The following is a 21,332-nucleotide window of genomic DNA, read 5'->3' on the forward strand; positions in this document are numbered from 1 at the left end:
TGACATTTTCAATAATTTCATTGGATCGCTGAGATCCCCGTATTCTACAATTATACCGCTTTACACAACCATTGACAAAGAAATTCTCTTCATCTGTAAATATAACACGTTTTAAAAATGTTTCATCATCAATTTTAGTAAGCATTTAACTAGCTAATTAATTCAAAACGTTTATGAGAATCCGTAGATTTATGGTATGTATAAAAACATTTTTGGGTTGGTGAATTAAAAAAAAAAATACTCCTTTTATTATCTATAGTAGTTACTGTATTTTTTTTTAAATTTCTGTAACCTTTTTTGATGATATGGATATATGGCGTCCAGTTATGGGGTACGTGAAGCAAATCAAATTTTTAAATAATACAGTGGTTTCAGACAAACTAGGAGTTGTATAGCTGTAACGCCGTGGTTTGATAAAAACAGTAAAATCCACGAACATTTCGTACTCTACAGTGCGTCAAGGAAGAAATACAACGTTTCAGTTCGAAATATGAACTTCGGTTAAATAACCACGTTAACCAACTGGCCGTATTCCTTCTGGACGACATTGAGGATGTAAAAAGACTAAGCGGCTACATATTCTGGACCTACATTCTCTTCCTCAGTGTTTATTTTCATTTTACAATTTCTATGATTCCTGTTATTGTTTTCTGCTTTTTTTTTGTCTTCAGTCATTTGACTGGTTTGATGCAGCTCTCCAAGATTCCCTATCTAGTGCTAGTCGTTTCATTTCAGTATACCATCTACATCCTACATCCCTAACAATTTGTTTTACATATTCCAAACGTGACCTGCCTACACAATTTTTTCCTTCTACCTGTCCTTCCAATATTAAAGCGACTATTCCAGAATGCCTTAGTATGTGGCCTATAAGTCTGTCTCTTCTTATAACTATATTTCTCAAAATGCTTCTTTCTTCATCTATTTGACGCAATACCTCTTCATTTGTCACTTTATCCACCCATCTGATTTTTAACATTCTCCTATAGCACCGCATTTCAAAAGCTTCTAATCTTTTCTTCTTAGAGACTCCGATTGTCCAAGTTTCACTTCCATATAAAGCGACACTCCAAACATATACTTTCAAAAATCTTTTCCTGACATTTAAATTAATTTTTGAAGTAAACAAATTATATTTCTTATTGAAGTTTCGCTTGTGTTATTCGGCATTTTATATCGCTCCTGCTTCGTCCATCTTTAGTAATTCTACTTCCCAAATAACAAAATTCTTCTACCTCCATCATCTTTTCTCCTCCTATTATCATATTCAGTGGTCCATCTTTGTTATTTCTACTACATTTCATTACTTTACTTTTGTTCTTGTTTATTTTCATGGATAGTTCTTGCGTAGGACTTCATCTATGCCGTTCATTGTTTCTTCTAAATCCTTTTAACTCTCGGTTAGAATTACTATATCATCAGCAAATCGTAGGATCTTTATCTTTTCACCTTGTACTATTACTGCTATACTACGGATTAAACAGTTCTTCAAAACTACCTAGTGTGAGTACTACACTCTACCCAAGTTCTCCATAGTTCTAATATATAATTTTTTGAGGTATTTTAATAGGAATTCCTTTTAAAAGTGTATATTCATGATATAATTTATATACTGTTCTTATAAAAATACAACAGATTGTAAATAAAAATTCGAAACAATAAAAAATATATGGTACTTAAAATTATTTAAGAATTTATTGTTTTTTTTTTTTGTTTGACCTTAAAATAAAAAAAAAGATTGTGTCCTTGAAAATGAAAAGCCGTAGGCAATATAATAAAAAAATATATATATACTCTTATACAAGTTAATGGAACTATTGTGCCATCTGGTGGAAAATAACCCGATTTATCAGATAACCTATAACAGAAACCTCCAGCTTATATGGCTCTATATTAAGCTATAATCTGGTTTTTCTTGACGCGCAAAATGAAGATCCATATACCTTTTTTTTTTTTATACCTTACTCCTACAAAAACACACATACACACTTTCAAAAATAGAATAACTCGTAATATACCATTTTTTTTTTTTTTGAAAAAAGAAATAATTAAGTATTTGTAAACTCCTTATTTCTCCTATACATATACAGATTAGTTTCACATATATGCCTTTGAAACTTTTAAAAATATTTTTTACTTTTATTTTTTAGAAACTTTTATATTATTATCATTACAATAATAAATCAATTTAAAAAAAAATAGTAATAAAACAATGGTTTTCTTTTAAATAAAATTGCTCTAAAAAGCACAAAATAATTTTTTAATGATTATAAAATAATCAAAATAATTTTAAACACTTGTAAAAAGAAAACTATTGTGCTCTCATGAAATATTACTTTGTCTAATAAATTTAATTTCAAATTTTTACCTTTATAAATTCTCGTAGAACATCTATTCGAATTCTTCAGTAAAATTTTATAAGCGTTCAATGGTTTTCTTTTTGCAAATGTTGAAAATTATTTTTGATATTTTTATAATAATTGAAAAATTATTTTCTACTTTTTAGAGAAATTTCATTTTAAAAGGAAACCATTGTTTAAATTTTTTTTAAAATTTATTTATTTTTTTACTTTTTAGCCTTCCCCCGAACTTGTTCATTCAAATGCCATTAATTGATTCACATTGGTTTACAATTTTTTCTCATTCTATATAACTCTACTAGCGCTGCGTTATTATTTGTACGGTTTTTTCTTTATATCAAAGAAAAGGTATTTTTTAATTAAGATAAAAGGAATTCGAATATGTACAATTCCTATCGCTATCAAAACGAATCCGACTAGTATTATGGATTCGATTTATTTTTAAACATATCGGGATTTGTATCGAAAGTGTTGGATTACACCCTCTGAATATCGAATTCGTAATCGATTCTTGAAAGAACTCTCGATACTATGGTTTTTTGTTTTTGTTTAACGGGACCATCGTTAGGTATTGCTTCAGAGGATGAGTTGAATGATTTGTAGCGTGTGTGAAAATGTCATGCCTGACCGGGATTCGAATCCGGGTGCTCAGGATGAAAGGCCGAGACGCTATCATTCGTGCCATAGAGGCCGACTTTTCATTCTATCTAACTCTACTGGCGCTACGTAAAAAATAAAAGTAAAAAATCAACTCACTTCGTCTTTTCACTTTCATTCGCTCCCTTTCATGGTTTTTTTGATAGGTTACTCTAACCGCCTTTTACGTTGTGTTGTATTTTCTCTTTGTTTTGTATTCTTTGGTTTCATTTTTTGTTCTCATTAGAATCTTTACTATCCTCAAACGAGGAAAATTATTTTGTTAAATAACAAAAAAAAAACGGGATGACAAATGAATTTATTTTTTTTTTGTCTTCAGTCATTTGACTGGTTTGATGCAGTTCTCCAAGATTCCCTATCTAGTGCTAGTCGTTTCATTTCAGTATACCATCTACATCCTACATCCCTAACAATTTGTTTTACATATTCCAAACGTGGCCTGCCTACACAATTTTTTCCTTCTTCCTGTCCTTCCAATATTAAAGCGACTATTCCAGGATGCCTTAGTATGTGGCCTATAAGTCTGTCTCTTCTTTTAACTATATTTTTCCAAATGCTTCTTTCTTCAACTATTTACCGCAATACCTCTTCATTTGTCACTTTATCCACCCATCTGATTTTTAACATTCTCCTATAGCAACACATTTTAAAAGCTTCTAATCTTTTCTTCTCAGATACTCCGATTGTCCAAGTTTCACTTCAATTTGTTATAACAAATCATTTTGTTATAGTAAGTTCATTTACTTAAAAACTTGGATAACAAATCAATTTGTCATCGCAACAGAATCAGATAACTGACAGTAATAAATCAGTAAAGTTAGGGGTTTTATTTTATGTTTCGTTTGTTTGTTTGTTTGTTTGTTTAACCACCGGATCCAACATTATGTATTACTACCGAGAATGAGATTAATGTCAAGTAGCGTGTGAAAATGCCATTTCTGACCGGGATTCAAACCCGGGACCTACGGATGAAAGGCTGAAACGCTAATACTGGCGAGTAACGATAGTTTATAGTGACAAATCCAGTTCGTTATTGTAACAAAATCGTTTTACTGCAACACTATAACCAAAACATATGATTTGTTATCCTTATGCATACAATGAAATATGTGATCAGAATGTTCACCTTATTGGTTTTAGAGCAATATTAAATATACTACATTATACTGTCATCACAACCGAAGCTTTGTGCAAAATTTCAGCTTGATTGGATAACGGGAAGTATGTCAAATTTAAATTACTATATTTGACCTATACAGGATTTCGATTATAAGAAAACCCTTGATAAAAACTAATTTCGCCAAACTTTTATTGGTATAATTTTGTCTGTACTTATTATTTTTTTTTAAATTGAAACAAATTATCAAATTATTATGACATAAAAAAATTATGTTCAGTAAGATAAAATTAAGTATAAAACTTAAATATAAAATAGGAAAGATTATCTATAAAGTAAATACCGTTTCATTGCAAAGAAAAAATTTATTCTGAAAAGTTGGTAAATATGTTTTATTTCTCTTAAACTAAATACCTTATTCTACTTCTCTATATAATCGCCACATGAATTAAGACATTTATCGTAGCGATACACCAGCTTCAATATACCCTCGTTGTATTCTTCTCCGCCAGTACATTTAGCCACTACTTAATAGCATTTTTAAGTTCATCGTCACTCACGAAATTCTAACCGCTCAAAAATTCTTTCAATCTCCCAAACAAATGGTAATCAGAAGGAGCTAAGACCTGACTATATGGTAAGTAATCATAAATTTTCCATCCAAATATTCTCAGTAAAACACGTGTCGGATCCGCAACATGTGGACGTGCATTATCGTGCAACAGGACGACGCCGTCGGTCAGCCCCCACGTCGTAGTAACTGAATAGCGCGCCGTAAGTTACATAGAGTTTCTCAGTAGGTTTCAAAATTTATAGTTGTTCCACGTGGCATGAAATCAATCAGCAGTATGCTAAACCGATCACAAAAGACTGTGGCTATCAGTTTGCGTCCAAATGGCTGTGGCTTAACCTTTGTTGATTTGGTTGGTGATTAAGGATGCCGTTCACTTTACTGTCTGCCGTTTTCTCTGTAGCGTATAATAGGAAATCCATTTTTCATTGCCGGAAACAGTTGAATTAAGGAATTTATCCCCTTTTTCTACGTAGCGCATCAAAAATTCCAAACAAGATCCCATTCGGATTTTTTTGTGACGTTCCGTTAAGATGTGCGGCACTCTACGTGTACAAACCTTTTTGAAACCTAAACGGTCATGAACAATGCAACCAATAATGATTCTTGAAACATCAGCAAAAATATTGGCCAGGTCGGAAATCGCTAAGCAACGATCTTTTCTGATTTCATCATCGATGCGTTTTAACAAGTCCTTGGTAATTATCGGTGACCTCTTCGAAAGTTCTTCATCATGCAGATTAATTCTGTTATTTCTAAACTTTTCACCACCATTTTCGAACGTTCCTTTCATTCATTACATTATTATTGTTCACAGCAACCGACTGCCTATGAATTTCAGCCGGCTTAACGTTTTGATGGTTAAAAAACGTATGTCTCCATGTATTTCACAGTCGGAGGCAACATCGATTTTCCTATTCATTTTATAACGTAATAACTCACACCTAATCAAAGATACTACAACGCAACAAGTTACAGACAACAATGCAGTAGTACATTACTAGCGTGGCTATGAAGTTACAGGTTCGCCAACCTTAAGGAGAAAAATTTCCCAGCGGTGTTTAATTTAGAAATATCCCTCGTATGTATAAAAAAAAATATTTTTTGAAAAAAAGGAACATTTAAAAGAAATTTGTTAAACTTTTCTTCGTTTCCTTAAAGTTAAAAAAATGTTTTGCATAAATTTTTTTACAAAATGTATATGTTTAATGGCAATTTAACAAGTTATTGTAAGTCAAATCTGAAAAAAAAAATGTTTTGCAATACTAATTTTGAATTGCACAAAGTTTTTCAAAAAAATTACTACAAAAACAGTTTTTTGATTCATTTTTTTAGGTCAAAAACCATATGATACTAATAAATTTTTCCATATTTAAGTTCAAAGGATTTCAGTACGGTTTTATTTTATCCTTAAAGATAAATCAAAGAAATGGTTTTTCGAAACCTCAAATGAAAAATTAAACGTTTCCGAAGAAATTTTTTTTTTTTTGTCTTCAGTCATTTGACTGGTTTGATGCAGCTCTCCAAGATTCCCTATCTAGTGTTAGTCGTTTCATTTCATTATACCCTCTACATCCTACATCCCTAACAATTTGTTTTACATACTCCAAACGTGGCCTGCCTACACAATTTTTCCCTTCTACCTGTCCTTCCAATATTAAAGCGACTATTCCAAGATGCCTTAGTATGTGGCCTATAAGTCTGTCTCTTCTTTTAACTATATTTTTCCAAATGCTTCTTTCTTCATCTATTTGCCGCAATACCTCTTCATTTGTCACTTTATCCACCCATCTGATTTTTAACATTCTCCTATAGCACCACATTTCAAAAGCTTCTAATCTTTTCTTCCCAGATACTCCGATTGTCCAAGTTTCACTTCCATATAATGATAAGAAATTTTTAAATGATTATTTTTCCAATTTTTATAAAATATATTCTGAAGTTTTTTACTGCTTCTTTGTGAGACAGTCTGTATAAAAAATTATAACAGCTTTCTTATCCGAACCATTTTAGATTGTTATTTCGTCTATTATTAAACCTTTTTATTTTATATTTATTAATTTTTTTGTAAGAAACTTCTAAAATATATCGTCAGTACTTTTTTAATTTATTTTAATAAAAAAAGCCTTTTTATCTTTTTTATAAAACATTTTTTTCTGGTATCCTTTATCATCAGGTATATTAAAAAAAAGTGTAAATATATATATGTATATATATATATACATATACAATATATATACAATTAAATTGAATATTAAAAGATCAATTATCTACCGTAGGACTTTAAACGAACAACTCGTGATAGGATAAATTGAAAATAACAGCATTGCCTTTTGAACTCACCGTGCATATTACAAAGGGTCGTTTACATTAATTCAATAGCATAATTCTAAAAAAATGAATATCATCAAGTTCATTCGCGAATTTCCAAGCGGTAATGAATTTTGAACTAATATTTCAGTTTTCATTATTTTTTCTTTGAATATGAGATAAATTTAAAACAAATATATGAATACTAAATAAATTACCTCTTTAAAAAAATTATAATATATGAAATAAATACGTTACCTTTATTCCGTAATTAGATTCTTCGTAAATAATAGATATATAACTCCAACGTAATCTTCTAACAATTTCAACCATAGCTTTCACCTGATGATGATCTGATGGTATAGTTCTGGTAAAATATTCAAATCGTTGTTTGTTACTTAATTCTGGGCTCGTTGAGAAAAATGATACCTGTAACAAAATTAAATGAAAAATGCAATTAATTAGTTAAAAAAAAAAACAACATAATACATCTTTCAAAATGGGAAGGAAGGGTACAAGAAATGCAACAGGGTTAATAAACGTGATCGGAGAATGTTATATTGAAAAGCAAAGAGATTTATTTGTTGTCTTCGTAGATCTCAAGAAGGCATTTGACAAGGTGTAATGGGATAAATTGTTGAGAATCTTAAAAGAAAAATGATTTGCTTGGAAGGAAAAGAGATCAATAACGATTGGGAATGAGTTATCGGAGGAAAGTAGACTTGGGAGAGGGGTGTGGCAGGGATGTTGCATGTTACTGAAACTGTTCAACTGTTACCTGGAAGGGATAATTATAAACAGTCTGGTAATAAGGATGTAAATATTGGAGGAAGAAATATAGAGTGCATTGGGTTCGCTGATGACTGGCAGTGTTAGCAGACAGTAAGTACATGATGAATGAAATGTTGAGAAGAATAAATCAAACCTGCGAGGAATATGGGATGAAGATAAATACAAAGAAGACAAAAAGCATGATAATTAGCAAATCAAACTAATGTCAAAAATTGGGATTTGGGGAAATAAAGTTGAGCAAGTGTCATCCTTCAAGTACAAGGGATGCATCATTAAGGATAATATGAAATGTGATCAGGAAGTTAAAGTACGAATTGTTAGGACAAAGGAAGTATTCAGCAGAATAAGAAGAGTGCTAAGTAGCAAACTAGATCTGCGACTAGTAAAAATATAAAAAGGGAAGGAAGTTACCATAAAATGAAACGGATGGCACAGAATAGAGGGCGGACATGTGAAACCCTGCCTTTGGGCAATACACTTATTATTATTTAAAAATTGTTTATATGTTTAAATATACAAAGTAATTCCAAACTGCTCGGAATTCTATCAGGAGATAATTCTATAGCCAAAAATAAGAAAAAAAATTCATATAAACATAGGTCAGAGAACGGTTCGTTAGCGAGTTTCAGCTCGCGAAACATTTAGCCCTATTTTCTGCTCCTACTGTGAAATTAAACGTTACTAAAATTTTTCGTATATAAATTAAGGGTAAATTTAATGTTTCCTTATGGGATTTGATTTCAAAAATTGATTGAAAATAATCCCAAATCTTTATCTCTAAAAAAACGGGGTAAAACGTTTTATCGGAAAATATATTTTTTTAGGTTTTAGAATAAAATAACTATTAATTTACCAATAAAATCTCTGGTTTACCTGTTAAGTTAATTTAATTATGAGAAAATTAATGTAATAGAGTCTTTGAAAAATAAAATCAACTTTTATTATTAAAAAAAAAAAACAGAAAAATATTATGAATTTATAAAAATTGAAAATAACTTTTTAGAAAAATAAATTTAGACCTTTTGAAAAATGAAGTTGGCAACACTAACTGTTGCTTGATTTAATCTGTTGGATTACTGTGTTTGTGGATGAATGTAATGCGATGTATACAAGTAAAAAATAGGCACACTTGATAAACTGCTCGCATTTTTAATTTTTCAGCCCTCATCAAGGAACGCGGAAAAAAACATTAGGCCGGCGACAGAGAATGTAAGGAATTTGAAAAAGTGCATCGATGTTAATGGTAGAATTTTCGAATAATTATTGTAAATTAATACAATATAATTCTTAAGTTTTTTATTTTTATTTTTTTCAGCGTTCTGGGACATATATTTTTATGAAATTTTTTCCTTACATATAAGCTCTTAAAGGAGTTCACAAATTATCACCGTGAATCAATCTATATGCTTTATAATTAGAGACTGGATTATTTGCATTTGAATATTTCCATATACATATGCAATTGCATATTAATAAATTTCTATCCGATTATTGCATATTTTCCTTAAAATCTAGTGATGGTGTATATTTTCGTTATATAAACAATAGTTTTCGGTAGGTACCTAGTTAATAAATAAAATTTTACGTTATAGTGGGCCAAACCAAATAGACGCACGGCTCTTAGAGCGCACTTAGCAGCCGCGCATTATCTTAGTAGGATAATATTATTATGAGGCCAACTAAAACACAGACTCACGCGACACAAGGACGGATGATACCTTTCTGCTTCGCGCACGTCTACTGCAGCACTCGAATTTTTGTCCAATAAATAATTTTATTAATGGGACGGATGAACTTTTGCCAAAAAATACGTGCTAACGTAGCATTCAAATTCAAATACCGCTGTTACTTTAGTGAATGTAGAACGATCCTTTTCCACTTATAAAAATATCTTGAGTCATCGAAAACACAATCTTACTACCGAACATTTGGAACAGTACCTGATTGTTTTCGTTTACAAAAGTAACAAAATGTTAAATGATAGTTAATTATCGAATTAATCGATATGTTATTCAACTACAGACTAATTGTATGGCGATTTTAAAATTAAAAAAAAAAAAAAAAATCACTAATTTTATTATTTAAAGTCGAATATTTTGACACTTTTCATTCATATTCGCATGCATAATTCAAGTTTTTTATGTTGCATATAATAGATTTATTTATAATATAATACTTAATAACTTTCTTTATATAAACAATAATTAGTATTTTATACCAATTTCACGTAATCAATATTGAAATAAACAAAACTAGGAAATTAAAAAAAAATATCGTAGAAAAGTATTTGAGATGAAAATGTAAAATTAAATAAAAATCATTTATAACAACAAAAAATATATGGCCTATTTATACCTAAGAATTGTATATAATTCAAACTAAATGTAAATCTAAAGGAGAAAGTGGTAGATATAGGTAGGTAGAAAAGTAAAATAAAAATGGAATGAGAGATAGAAGAAAAGTACGAATAAATAGAAGTAGAAAAAGTAAAAAGTAGTCCGTTGGAGCAAATTGCATCAACTTGTCTTCCACACGTTTACACAGTTCACACTATGCTTCTAAAGTAATGTCTTAATTCAAAGCCAGTGGATTCTATCTAACATTAAAAGCGTTGTAAAGAATTCTTACCCTTAACACACGATTTTATTTTTTTTCTTGTTTTCTTTCTCTCTAATATACTTCTTTTACTTAGTATTGTCGTTGAAAGGATAACAAAATAAATAAAAAATAAATATGTTACAAAAAGTTAAATAGAATTTTTTATTAACGATTTTTTTTTTTTTTAAAATACACTGTAAATAAACTGATAAACCTAACTTTTTTCCCAAAATAGCAACTTTAACACACAAAAGTAAGATCTACTCTCCTTGAGGTAGACCTGAATATCTAGAATAAATAGTAGAAATTTGTCCGATGAATTGAATCTAAACAAACTTCTCAACCTCATCAATCATCAAATCAACTTTCATCAATCAACCTCATCAATCCAGAGTTTTAATTTGGAACTTACTCCCATCACAAGTGACACTTTGACAATCAACTATGAAAAGTCTTTAAGGAATATTCCACGTATGAATAACATTGTTCAGAGTGGTAAAACTCGGATAGGTGAGTTGCCACTTCGAAGAAAATGCAATTGGAAGTACAGGAATGCCATAACATTGCACACACGAACAAGAACAATACAAAATCCAAAATCAAACCGAAATCACCTAGTAAATTTCAACCAATATCTGTTTCGATAGATTATACAAACTGGTGTGTAATATTTATGAAAATGGGGAATTTCCATCAGACTTCAAAAAAAGTGTTATAGTTATGATACCAAAGAAAGCAGGGGCAGATAAATGTGAAGAATACAGAACAATTAGTTTAACTAGTCATGCATCAAATATCTTAACTAGAATTCTATACAGAAGAATTGAGAGGAGAGTGGAAGAAGTGTTAGGAGAAGACCAATTTGGTTTCAGGAAAAGTATAGGGACAAGGGAAGCAATTTTAGGCCTCAGATTAATAGTAGAAGGAAGATTAAAGAAAAACAAACCAACATACTTGGCGTTTATAGACCTAGAAAAGGCTTTCGATAACGTAGACTGGAATAAAATGTTCAGCATTTTTAAAAAATTAGGGTTCAAATACAGAGATAGAAGAACAATTGCTAACATGTACAGGAACCAAACAGCTACAATAACAATTGAAGAACATAAGAAAGAAGCCCTAATAAGAAAGGGAGTCCGACAAGGATGTTCCCTATCTCCGTTACTTTTTAATCTTTACATGGAACTAGCAGTTAATGATGTTAAAGAACAATTTAGATTCGGAGTAACAGTACAAGGTGAAAAGATAAAGATGCTACGATTTGCTGATGATATGGTAATTCTAGCCGAGAGTAAAAAGGATTTAGAAGAAACAATGAACGGCATACATGAAGTCCTACGCAAGAACTATCGCATGAAAATAAACAAAAGTAATGAAATGTATTAGAAATAACAAAGATGGACCACTGAATAGCCGAATAGCACAAGCGAAACGAGCCTTCAGTCAGAAATATAATTTGTTTACATCAAAAATTAATTTAAATGTCAGGAAAAGATTTTTGAAAATATATATTTTGAGTGTCACTTTATATGGAAGTGAAACTTGGACAATCGAAGTATCTGAGAAGATAAGATTAGAAGCTTTTGAAATGTGGGGTGCTATAGGAGAATGTTAAAAATCAGATGGGTGGATAAAGTGACAAATGAAGAGGTATTGCGGCAAATAGATGAAGAAAGAAGCATTTGGAAAAATATAGTTAAAAGAAGAGACAGACTTATAGGCCACATACTAAGGCATCCTGGAATAGTCGCTTTAATATTGGAAGGACAGGTAGAAGGGAAAAATTGTGTAGGCAGGCCACGTTTGGAGTATGTAAAACAAATTGTTGGGGATGTAGGATGTAGCGGGTATACTGAAATGAAACGACTAGCACTAGATAGGGAATCTTGGAGAGCTACATCAAACCAGTCAAATGACTGAAGACAAAAAAAAAATCTGTTTCGCTTCCGACTGGCAGCTAATGAGCTTTGCGTCTGAGTGGAGGTCCAGTCAAATGAACACCTGATGTTTGATTGCCCTGCTCTTGGGGGGCGGGCGCCCAGAGACCAGGCCATCCTAGAACTTAGAGAACTTCCTAGAACTTTCCAAGGGGAAAATTGGCCACTCACAAGCGGCTAATCAATGTGGCGAGAGCCGCATTATCGAACCGTGTGGGAGTTCCTTGATGCGGTTGCTATGTTCAACTGATATCAGTAGTTTACTTAAGGGAATGACTACTAACGCACTAATGTGGGAAGCTAACTTTGAGATATATGGCTGACAACCAGCCAGTTAGGGCTCTAAGCACTTTAATATGGTGGACAGGTATACTTTCTGGCATTCAGCGACGTAGGCATGGCAGTGAATTGCTGTTTGACAAAATAAATTTTAATTTATGGATGTTATACATATTTTTAGTAATTGACGGGGTGCGCCTACCCGTTTAAGTAAATATATGACAATAAGCGTTTTTTTGCGTCACGTAAGCCGATGGTGTATGGCACCGCGCTTAATCCGTTCACGCTGTTAGGTAAGCTCTAGGAGCTATTTAGGATACTGGTCGTTAAACTGTTTTCGAGGTTCAGTAGCCGTTTGTGGCATAGACATTCGGTCTTTCTGCTTTAGGGCGACCGAATAGGGTGGTGACGTGAGAAATTCCAAGCAAACCAATATTATTAAATTTCCACATACAAGTAAACTCACATATGCAAACTGGTAAATTTAAAAAAATAACTAATTTAATGGACCAACACAAAATTTTCATCACTTTCACACCGCTTGTACGTCTTTGATTCATGACATGACATTCCAGGTCACATATCATCCAACCCACCTCATTGGTATAGTGGTGAACTTGTCATCGCAAATCAGCTGTTTTCGAAGTCGAGAGTTCAATTCCTAGTAAACGCAGTTAATTTTATACGGATTTGAATACTAGATCATCGATACTGGTGGTTTTTGGTGATCAGGTTTCAATTGACCACACATTTAAGGAATGCTCGACCCCTTAGACTGTAAAAAACTACTTTTCATTTACATTCGTAAAAACTTAATTCAGAAAATTACTTATTTAATGTATTTAAACTGGTAAGTACAATCCAATTTGGTCTAGCACACTGTTTCTAAATAATATTCGAATTTTTTCTATCTTTTCTTTGTTTTATTCAACTTATCTTACACCATTTTGTTCAGAATCAAATTCTCTATAAGTTTTATGTGTTTATTACCAATTTAACAAAGTTATTGTACATCAAACATACAAACAAGGTTTTCTACTCTATTGGTTTTTCCCTAGATTTCTTAAAAACTACTACTGATTTGATTTTGGGACTTATTTTATTCGATTCTTCAGGAGAGAACCTATAAGAAATCATTAATTCTACCCTTAATTAACGTCTTAAATATTTCATTACGACTTCGTTTTAACAGGGTAGCTGAAACCCAAGCGAAATATTTCACTAGCCGTACCTGGCAAACGAAGCATTTTAGGATTACGTTTATATGACATTTTTCATTATTTTCACGAGTAGAATAAATTACGAAAGTCCTGGGAAAACTTTCTGATACACTCTGTATATACATTATAGCTATTATTAGCGTTAATAAATTTTTCTCTAAAATGCCTCTGTATTTTTTTTTGGTTTTTACGATATACTCCATCTTCTAAACCCATTTAAAAAAAACAAAAAAAAGAACAAACAAATATTAGTATGGTCATTACACACTACATATAAATATTTGAACAGTTTTTTTTCTACATTAATTACTGAGTGATTTTTTAGTCCTGTTACCCAATTTTAAATGTAATTTAAGAAAGGGAAATTTAGGTGGAATAAAACAATGTATTTGTTACTTACAGAACAGATTTTATTAGTTACATAATTGTTAAAGAATATGCTCAAAATGCTCACCCCCTTGAGGTTATACACGCACGGACTCTTTTCAGCATATTAGCAGAAACCTTTTTAAGAGTTGTATCAGAAATATTCGTGATTAAGTCTGTAATATTGACTTTAAGTTTATCAATAGTGTGAGGATTATTTTTGAAAGCCTCGGACTTAATATAGCCCCACAACAAAAAGTAGTCAGGAGATATGAGGTCTGGGGCCCTTGGAGGCCCCCATAATAAGCCCTTGCTTATTATTCGATAATCAAAGAACTCTTGCAGAAAATCCACGGTTTCTCGAGACGTTGGCATGTAGCGCCATCTTGCTGAAACCAGAAATACCATTCTTGAGGTTCCAGGAGGGACACAAATTGGCGCACAATATTCCTGTATACTTCACCGTTTACTATCTGTTCAAAGAATACGGGTCCGACTATACGATGACGAGATATCGCACACCACACACCATTTTTTTCAGGATGCAAAGATTTGTCTTGTAAAGCGTTAGTATTTTCAACCGCCTGAATTCGTTTTGACTGTTCACCTAATCATCGAGATGGATCCAAGCTTCATCGCTAAAGAACACTGTGTTTAAAAATTCGATTCCGTTATCGTTTACGAGAGACCTAAACCAAAGGCAATACTGCAATCGCTTGTTTAAATCTGGAGACTGAAGCTCTTGGACTAATTGTACGCGATACCGATAAAATTTCAATTTTTTAGCGGCTTTCTGAGCACTCAAATATGACAAACTGACTTGCGTGGAAAGTTTTCGTAAACTTTTCCGTGGAGAATTGAGCAATCTTGTTTTCACATTATCTAAAACGTCATCTGTCCAGCGAGTTGGTCGACCACTACGTTTTCTGTTTGCAACAGAAAACGTAGCAAATCGGTTTGCTAGCCTAGAAATTGACATATTTTTTGCGGAGGAACACCAACAAATATAATTTGAAATTATTCTTTTACACTCGCATACGATTTCGTAGCAAAATATTGTTCAAGAATGAAAACTCATTGTTCTATGGTAAAAGACATTCTGTTCGTAGCACGACCGGAAACGGCACAAACGTTTATACAGCTCAAAGAGAATCAACCTACACTGCCGTATCTAAACCGGTTGAGTAGTGCTACCAACTTCTTGTCACACAACAAAATTTCCTTTTATTAGAAAAAAAATTACCAGACATTAACAATTGGGTAACAGGACTAAAAAATCATCATGTAGTTGGACACCAAAACGTAAAGAATTGCCAAAAATTCCAATATGCCAATTTTGACATGATCATCGTATTTTTCCTTTTAATATAGCTTTTCTAGCTATATTTGCCCGGAAAGTAATTGAAAAAGGGAGTTTTTTTCCATACCATACTGTCGCCTATTTTATAGAACAATTGGTGAGGTAGAAAAAAAGAGAAAAAAAAATTCCTAAACTTCTTTTTTTACCCAAACAAAAGAAGATAAAATAATATTTATATATTTTTATTAAAATGAATATAATATTATATTGAATATAAAATTTTCCATTTACAGTATTATAATAATAATAATGGAATAGAGGCAGTGATCGGTTACGTTTGAATTCGTTTGAAGGGATGTTGATGGACAAGAGAATTGTAATAAAATACTCGGTTTTGATGTCATCATTGAATTTTGTACATTTTTAGTAGCCGTAAATTACCCTTTTCATTTTGTTTACTGTTTCTTTTGCTTATTTTATATTCATTAACTTTTTTTCGAAACGCTTTGAAACTTTATTATTTATTATTCATCAATTTTTCGTTTTATCATATTACATTTATCTTTAACTTTTATTCTTTATCTTTATCTTCTTAAAACAACGAGAATAAATATTAAAAATTTAAAAAAACACAACTGCCAAAAACACATTACTCTTTAATGCCAAAAACATTGCTATTTAATAAAGGATAATTAACAGTATACGAAAATAAAGAGCATGCGGGTGAAAATTTTGTTTAGAGTATTTGTATATAACTGTAGTATAACTATGTTTTCAAATTTGTTAAATTTATTTAAACATACAATATTGAATATATTGTAATTTACGCTTTTTTCATATATAAAGAGTGATTCAGGAGGATAGGGCAATACTTTGACAACTCATTCTAGAGGCTAAAAATAAGAAAAAACTTCATATAAACATAGGTCCGAAAACGCTTCGTTAGCGAGTTATACAGGATGAGAGATTTCGCCCGAGTTTCAGTTACTCCCGGTAAATTAAGGCTTCCTAAAATTCTGGGAAGGTAAATTAAGAATCAAATTCAATTGTTTCTTATGGTTTTTGAGCTGGGAAATCGACAAAAATAGGTTCCAGAAGTGTATATCTCCAAGATATCCCATGTAAAACGCCAAAAATAGGGTCAAAAAACACATTTTTCAAAGCAACGTTCACGTTTTTCAAAGCAACAAACCATGGTTGCTATGTAGCCTTTTTCTTTGAGGTAACCCCGTAGAAAAAAATCCGCCGCAGTCAAATCTGGAGATCTTGGTGGCCACAAGCCTCGACCGATAACACGATTACCAAAGAATTCCTCAACGAAATCAGAAGTTGAACCTGCGTAGTGCGATGTCGCACCGTCATGTAGCCGGCAGTGTCTGTCTTCCTCTTCCAAGAGTGCGACGAACTGAAATAAAATATCCTGATATCGTTCTGCATTAATGGTGTACTCGAAAAAAATAGGACCGATTATTTTCTTCCGCGATATCGCGCACAACACGCCCGACTTCTGCGGGTGTAATTGTTTTTCGTGATAAACGTGGGGATTTTCAGCACTCCAAATTCTACTGTTTTGGCTGTTTATGTAGCTATCCAAATTAAACCGTGCTTCATCTGTGAAAAATAACGAATCCATAACATTAATTACCTCACGTAAAAATCGACGGAACCGTTGACAATATTGTAGCCGTTTTTCTTTGTCGGGATCAAGAAGTTGATGAACCGTTTGAATGCGATAAGGTCGTAATTGTAATTGTTTGGTCGCCCTATGAACAGTCGATTTAGACAAATTAATTTCAGCAGACAAACGTCTGATCGATTTGGCGAGGCGAGTAATCGGTCTTTGATTTCAGTGACTGTATCTGTATTCAACACCGACGCAGATCTTTTGTGTTCCTTGTTATTAACAGAACCGGTCTCTCTAAATTTTGCGACTAACCTTAATACTGATGTTTTGTTAGGAGCTGCTTTATCTGGGTACTTATGGAGAAACAAATTTTGCACTGCAACCGCTGATTTCGTACTGAAGTAAGACTCAACAATGAAAACATGTTCATGTAGCGAAAACACCATCTTGTCTCTAGCAATACACTGAACGTTATGATTGCATTGGTATTACTATCGGTAGTGTTCTACTGCGTCGCCGCGATGTTCAGATGTTGGACGAGTCCATTTCAGTAACGAGTAAGCTTTACAATTGAAATTTCATGGATGAGTGATTGATGGGTTGCGTTTTATATGGGACACCCTATATATGTTCTAAAATCCGTCGTATACTAGGGAAAGATTTCATTTGGATTTCAGCTACCCCGGAAAAATTTTGCGTAGCTGGTACGAATAATAGGGGGTGAACCAGTTTCTCAAAGATTGCAAAATGTCGCTCTAATTCTTTTGGGATCTGGAATACTGAGATTCGGAATACTTTATTATTATTTATAGTAGAATATTTTATATTCTACTGCAGCATTACCATTATAATTACCCAAAATAAATGCCATTATCAGCGAATTCCTACGTTGTATGTTGTGGAGATTGCAAAGAGGTAGGTAAGCCGAGGTATTTAGGATGCGGTTTCTCGCCGGGCTAGTTCCAAAGCGCAACGGTGAACACAATGCACCGGATCTAAATTTCGTTCGATTATCCATCTCCCGCCTGCGGAAGAAACTGCAGAACCTTACGATGGAAGCATGGCAGCTGGAATGGGACACCACGACTAAAAGAAGATCCTTGTATACGTTTATACAGGATTTGGGAGGATGGTATTCCTAGAGTTCGTTTTTAAGGGCAACGGGTGCCCGGGTTTTCACCAACCACGCTAATTGAATCTGTCCAAAAACATGCTGGACGGAGAAAGAGAAGGTAATTAGTAAAAACTAATTACGTATTTGTTTCTGTGTATATAGAAATTGAAGTTAAGCACCATTGGACTCTAGTGTTTTTAAGTGGGCATTTTATAAACCTATTATCTAATAATACTAAAAAATATTATCTGTATTGACATTTTATTGTTTATTCTGTTAAACCGAATAAGGTTTTTAAACACAATATGTTTAAAAACGTGTGCCATTTTATTCAATGTGATAAAGTGTGGAGTAAATTATTACCGTGCTTTCAACTATTCTATTCTTTAATTTTTTTCGGTTCTTTTATTTTACAGAAAACGTTGTATTTTAATCATGATCGTGAAAAGGGCCAGAAAAAATATTTTGGAGCAACACCCCCCCCCCTAATTTTAGCTGGAAACTACCAGTGAGAATAGATTATGAAAGTCTCGAGAAAAGTTTATACATTCTGTATATTGCTCTTGAAGTCTTTAAGAATGTTCTTGCATAGAATCACTTGTCTACGATTATAAATTCTAGTAGACTTAAAAATTCTTCTTCCTATTTATGATTTTGTCCACCTAAGCGTTATGAAAATATTAATACCAATTCGACTTCCAAATTGGTATTAATATTTGCATAACCTTATATCCTGAGATAACTTTGAATAACTGTCTTAGAATAACTTGAATAACTGTCCCTGAATAAATATCCTTAGATAACTTTATATCCTGATCTTCGTTCAGGATATAAAATTACAAAGAGTACAACTTTGTTCCCGTGAGGGAACAAAGTTCCCATTAGGGAACAAAGTTTCATCCAGATTAGACAACGAGATTAAATTTTGGAAAATGCACAATAAATCAACCAAAAGGGCAACGATTAGGATTGGGGGAAATAAGGTTGAGTATGTGGCATCCTTCAGGTACTTGGGGTGCATTATTAAGGAAGATACGAAGTGTGATCAGAAAGTTAAAGTACGAATTGCTAGAGCAAAGGAAGCATTCAGCAAAATGAGGAGAATGAGGAGAATAAACGAAAACTTTGAAAAACGTTGCAAAAAACGCAGTAAAAAGAATTGAAGCTTGTATTCAAGAAGATGGCAACCACTTCCAATATTTACTGTAAATGTAAGGTAATGGATGTTAATAATAAAAATTACATTTACATTGTGCCTTTTTTATTATTTCAATACCTACCAATATAAGGTTGGATTGCGTTTTATATGGGATACCCTGTATTTATATAAACCTTTTTCAGGAGGAGAACAGGTTATGAATGTCCCGGTTAAACTTCATACATTCTGTATTCGCTCGGCTGAAAATCGAAATCAACCTATTACAAATATGTTAGATCTCAAAATCAGCTTTTCATTATTGAATTTATGCATTGGAAAGCTATTCACTTAGATAACGTGATTAAAATACGTAATTATTGCAATGTCAAAAATTGGAATGATGAAACTGCAGGATTTTTCTATCCTGGGAACACAATCTTTATCTAAATATTTTATTTTACCCGATAATTTACGAATAGCGACAACTCTAAGATCAACTCATCTATTTTAAAAACCTATTACCAATTTTTGAAATTGTGTACAAATATCGATTGGCAAACCTGTGTCGGAGTATTCTTGTATAAAAACAAAATAAGGATCTGTGTTAGAAAATAAAAAATACAATTAAAGAGATCAAAACTGGAAAGAACATTTATCAATGAAATATTCCTTTATGTTTTAGTATTAATATTTATTTTATTTAAAGCCTTCTTTTTACAAACAAGGAAATATAAAGTTATTTCTTAGTATTTTAAACTTAATATTTATTTAAAATTTTTTTCAATGCATTATTCCGTTTCCTTTTGAAGAATTGACCTCATTCATTTTAACGTTTTTTTTAAACAATTTGCTTTTGTACTTATTTCATTTCTTTTATATAAAGAAATATATATTATATTTCTTTGATTATGATTTTTTTTTATTTATATATATATATATATATATATATATATGTATTTTAAAATAAATGTAGAGTATTTTTGGTTTTATCAAACGAACATTTCTGTTTATTTATTTTTTAAAAAAATAATACATACTTATACTTTATTCCCGTTTTCATATTTCTCTTTCTTCTTTTACCTTTTCACCATTATTTTTTAATTTTCATCTCATGCTCTTCTTCATGAATATTAATATATCTATTTATAAATTCGCTTAAGACTATTGTACCTTGATATATATAATGACATAAATTCTGTAATAGAAATAAAATTCCTTAAATTAAATTCTACAATCTACCAATTAGTTTATTTTTCTGTCCTTAGGCTTCGTGTCTTATTTTAAGCTCCTGTTTTAAGTTCTTATATTATTAATACTTATTTTTACAAAAATGCCAGAAATATTTTTAAATGGATTCTTTTTACTTCCTTGTACAAAGTTATGGAAGTATTGTGATCGCAAAAAAATTCGGTTTCAAGATTTCAAAGGAAATATCCATTTTGACTAGTTTCGGCGTGACATCTGTACGTACGTATATTTCTCGAATAACTAAAAAATGATTAGTCTTACAATGTTGAAACTTTGGATTTAAGACTGATATAACATCTAGTTGTGCACCTCCACTTTTGATTGCAATCGACCGGACCAAAATTATCCAAAAAAGCCCAATATCCCAAAAATTGGATTTCGAACTTTTTCATAATTGCGGTAACAAGCCCTAGTTGAGAGCTTTTCAACAATATATCGTATGTTACTCATTTTCACTGGTTCCACAGTTATAGCGAAATAAAATTTTTATTAATGAAATATTTGCATCTTACAAGAGGCAGTTCCAAACAGACTTCATCTTTTTTTTTTTTTTTAATTTAAATATATTGATTTCGAAAGGTAAATCGATAGATGGGTGGAATATATTGAAAAGTTATACGGAGGAAATGAATTAGAAAATGGTGTTATAGAGGAAGAAGAGAAAGTTGAAGAGGATGAAATGGGAGAAACAATACTGAGAT

The 21,332-nt window shown here is 31.8% G+C and overlaps 1 protein-coding gene across 1 annotated transcript in view; it reads right to left on the minus strand.

Moving 5' to 3' along the window:
• Nucleotides 1-21,332, minus strand: part of LOC142334053 (metabotropic glutamate receptor 2-like) — a 794,082-nt gene that overhangs the window by 265,914 nt on the left and 506,836 nt on the right. Inside the window, exon 3 of the mRNA XM_075381719.1 lies at nucleotides 7,274-7,444. Coding sequence (XP_075237834.1) covers nucleotides 7,274-7,444 — 171 coding nt within the window. The remainder of the gene's footprint in view (nucleotides 1-7,273; nucleotides 7,445-21,332) is intronic.

The sequence above is a fragment of the Lycorma delicatula genome, chromosome 13, assembly GCF_047948215.1.
Source record: "Lycorma delicatula isolate Av1 chromosome 13, ASM4794821v1, whole genome shotgun sequence".
In the NCBI taxonomy this organism is placed as follows: Eukaryota; Metazoa; Arthropoda; class Insecta; order Hemiptera; family Fulgoridae; genus Lycorma; species Lycorma delicatula.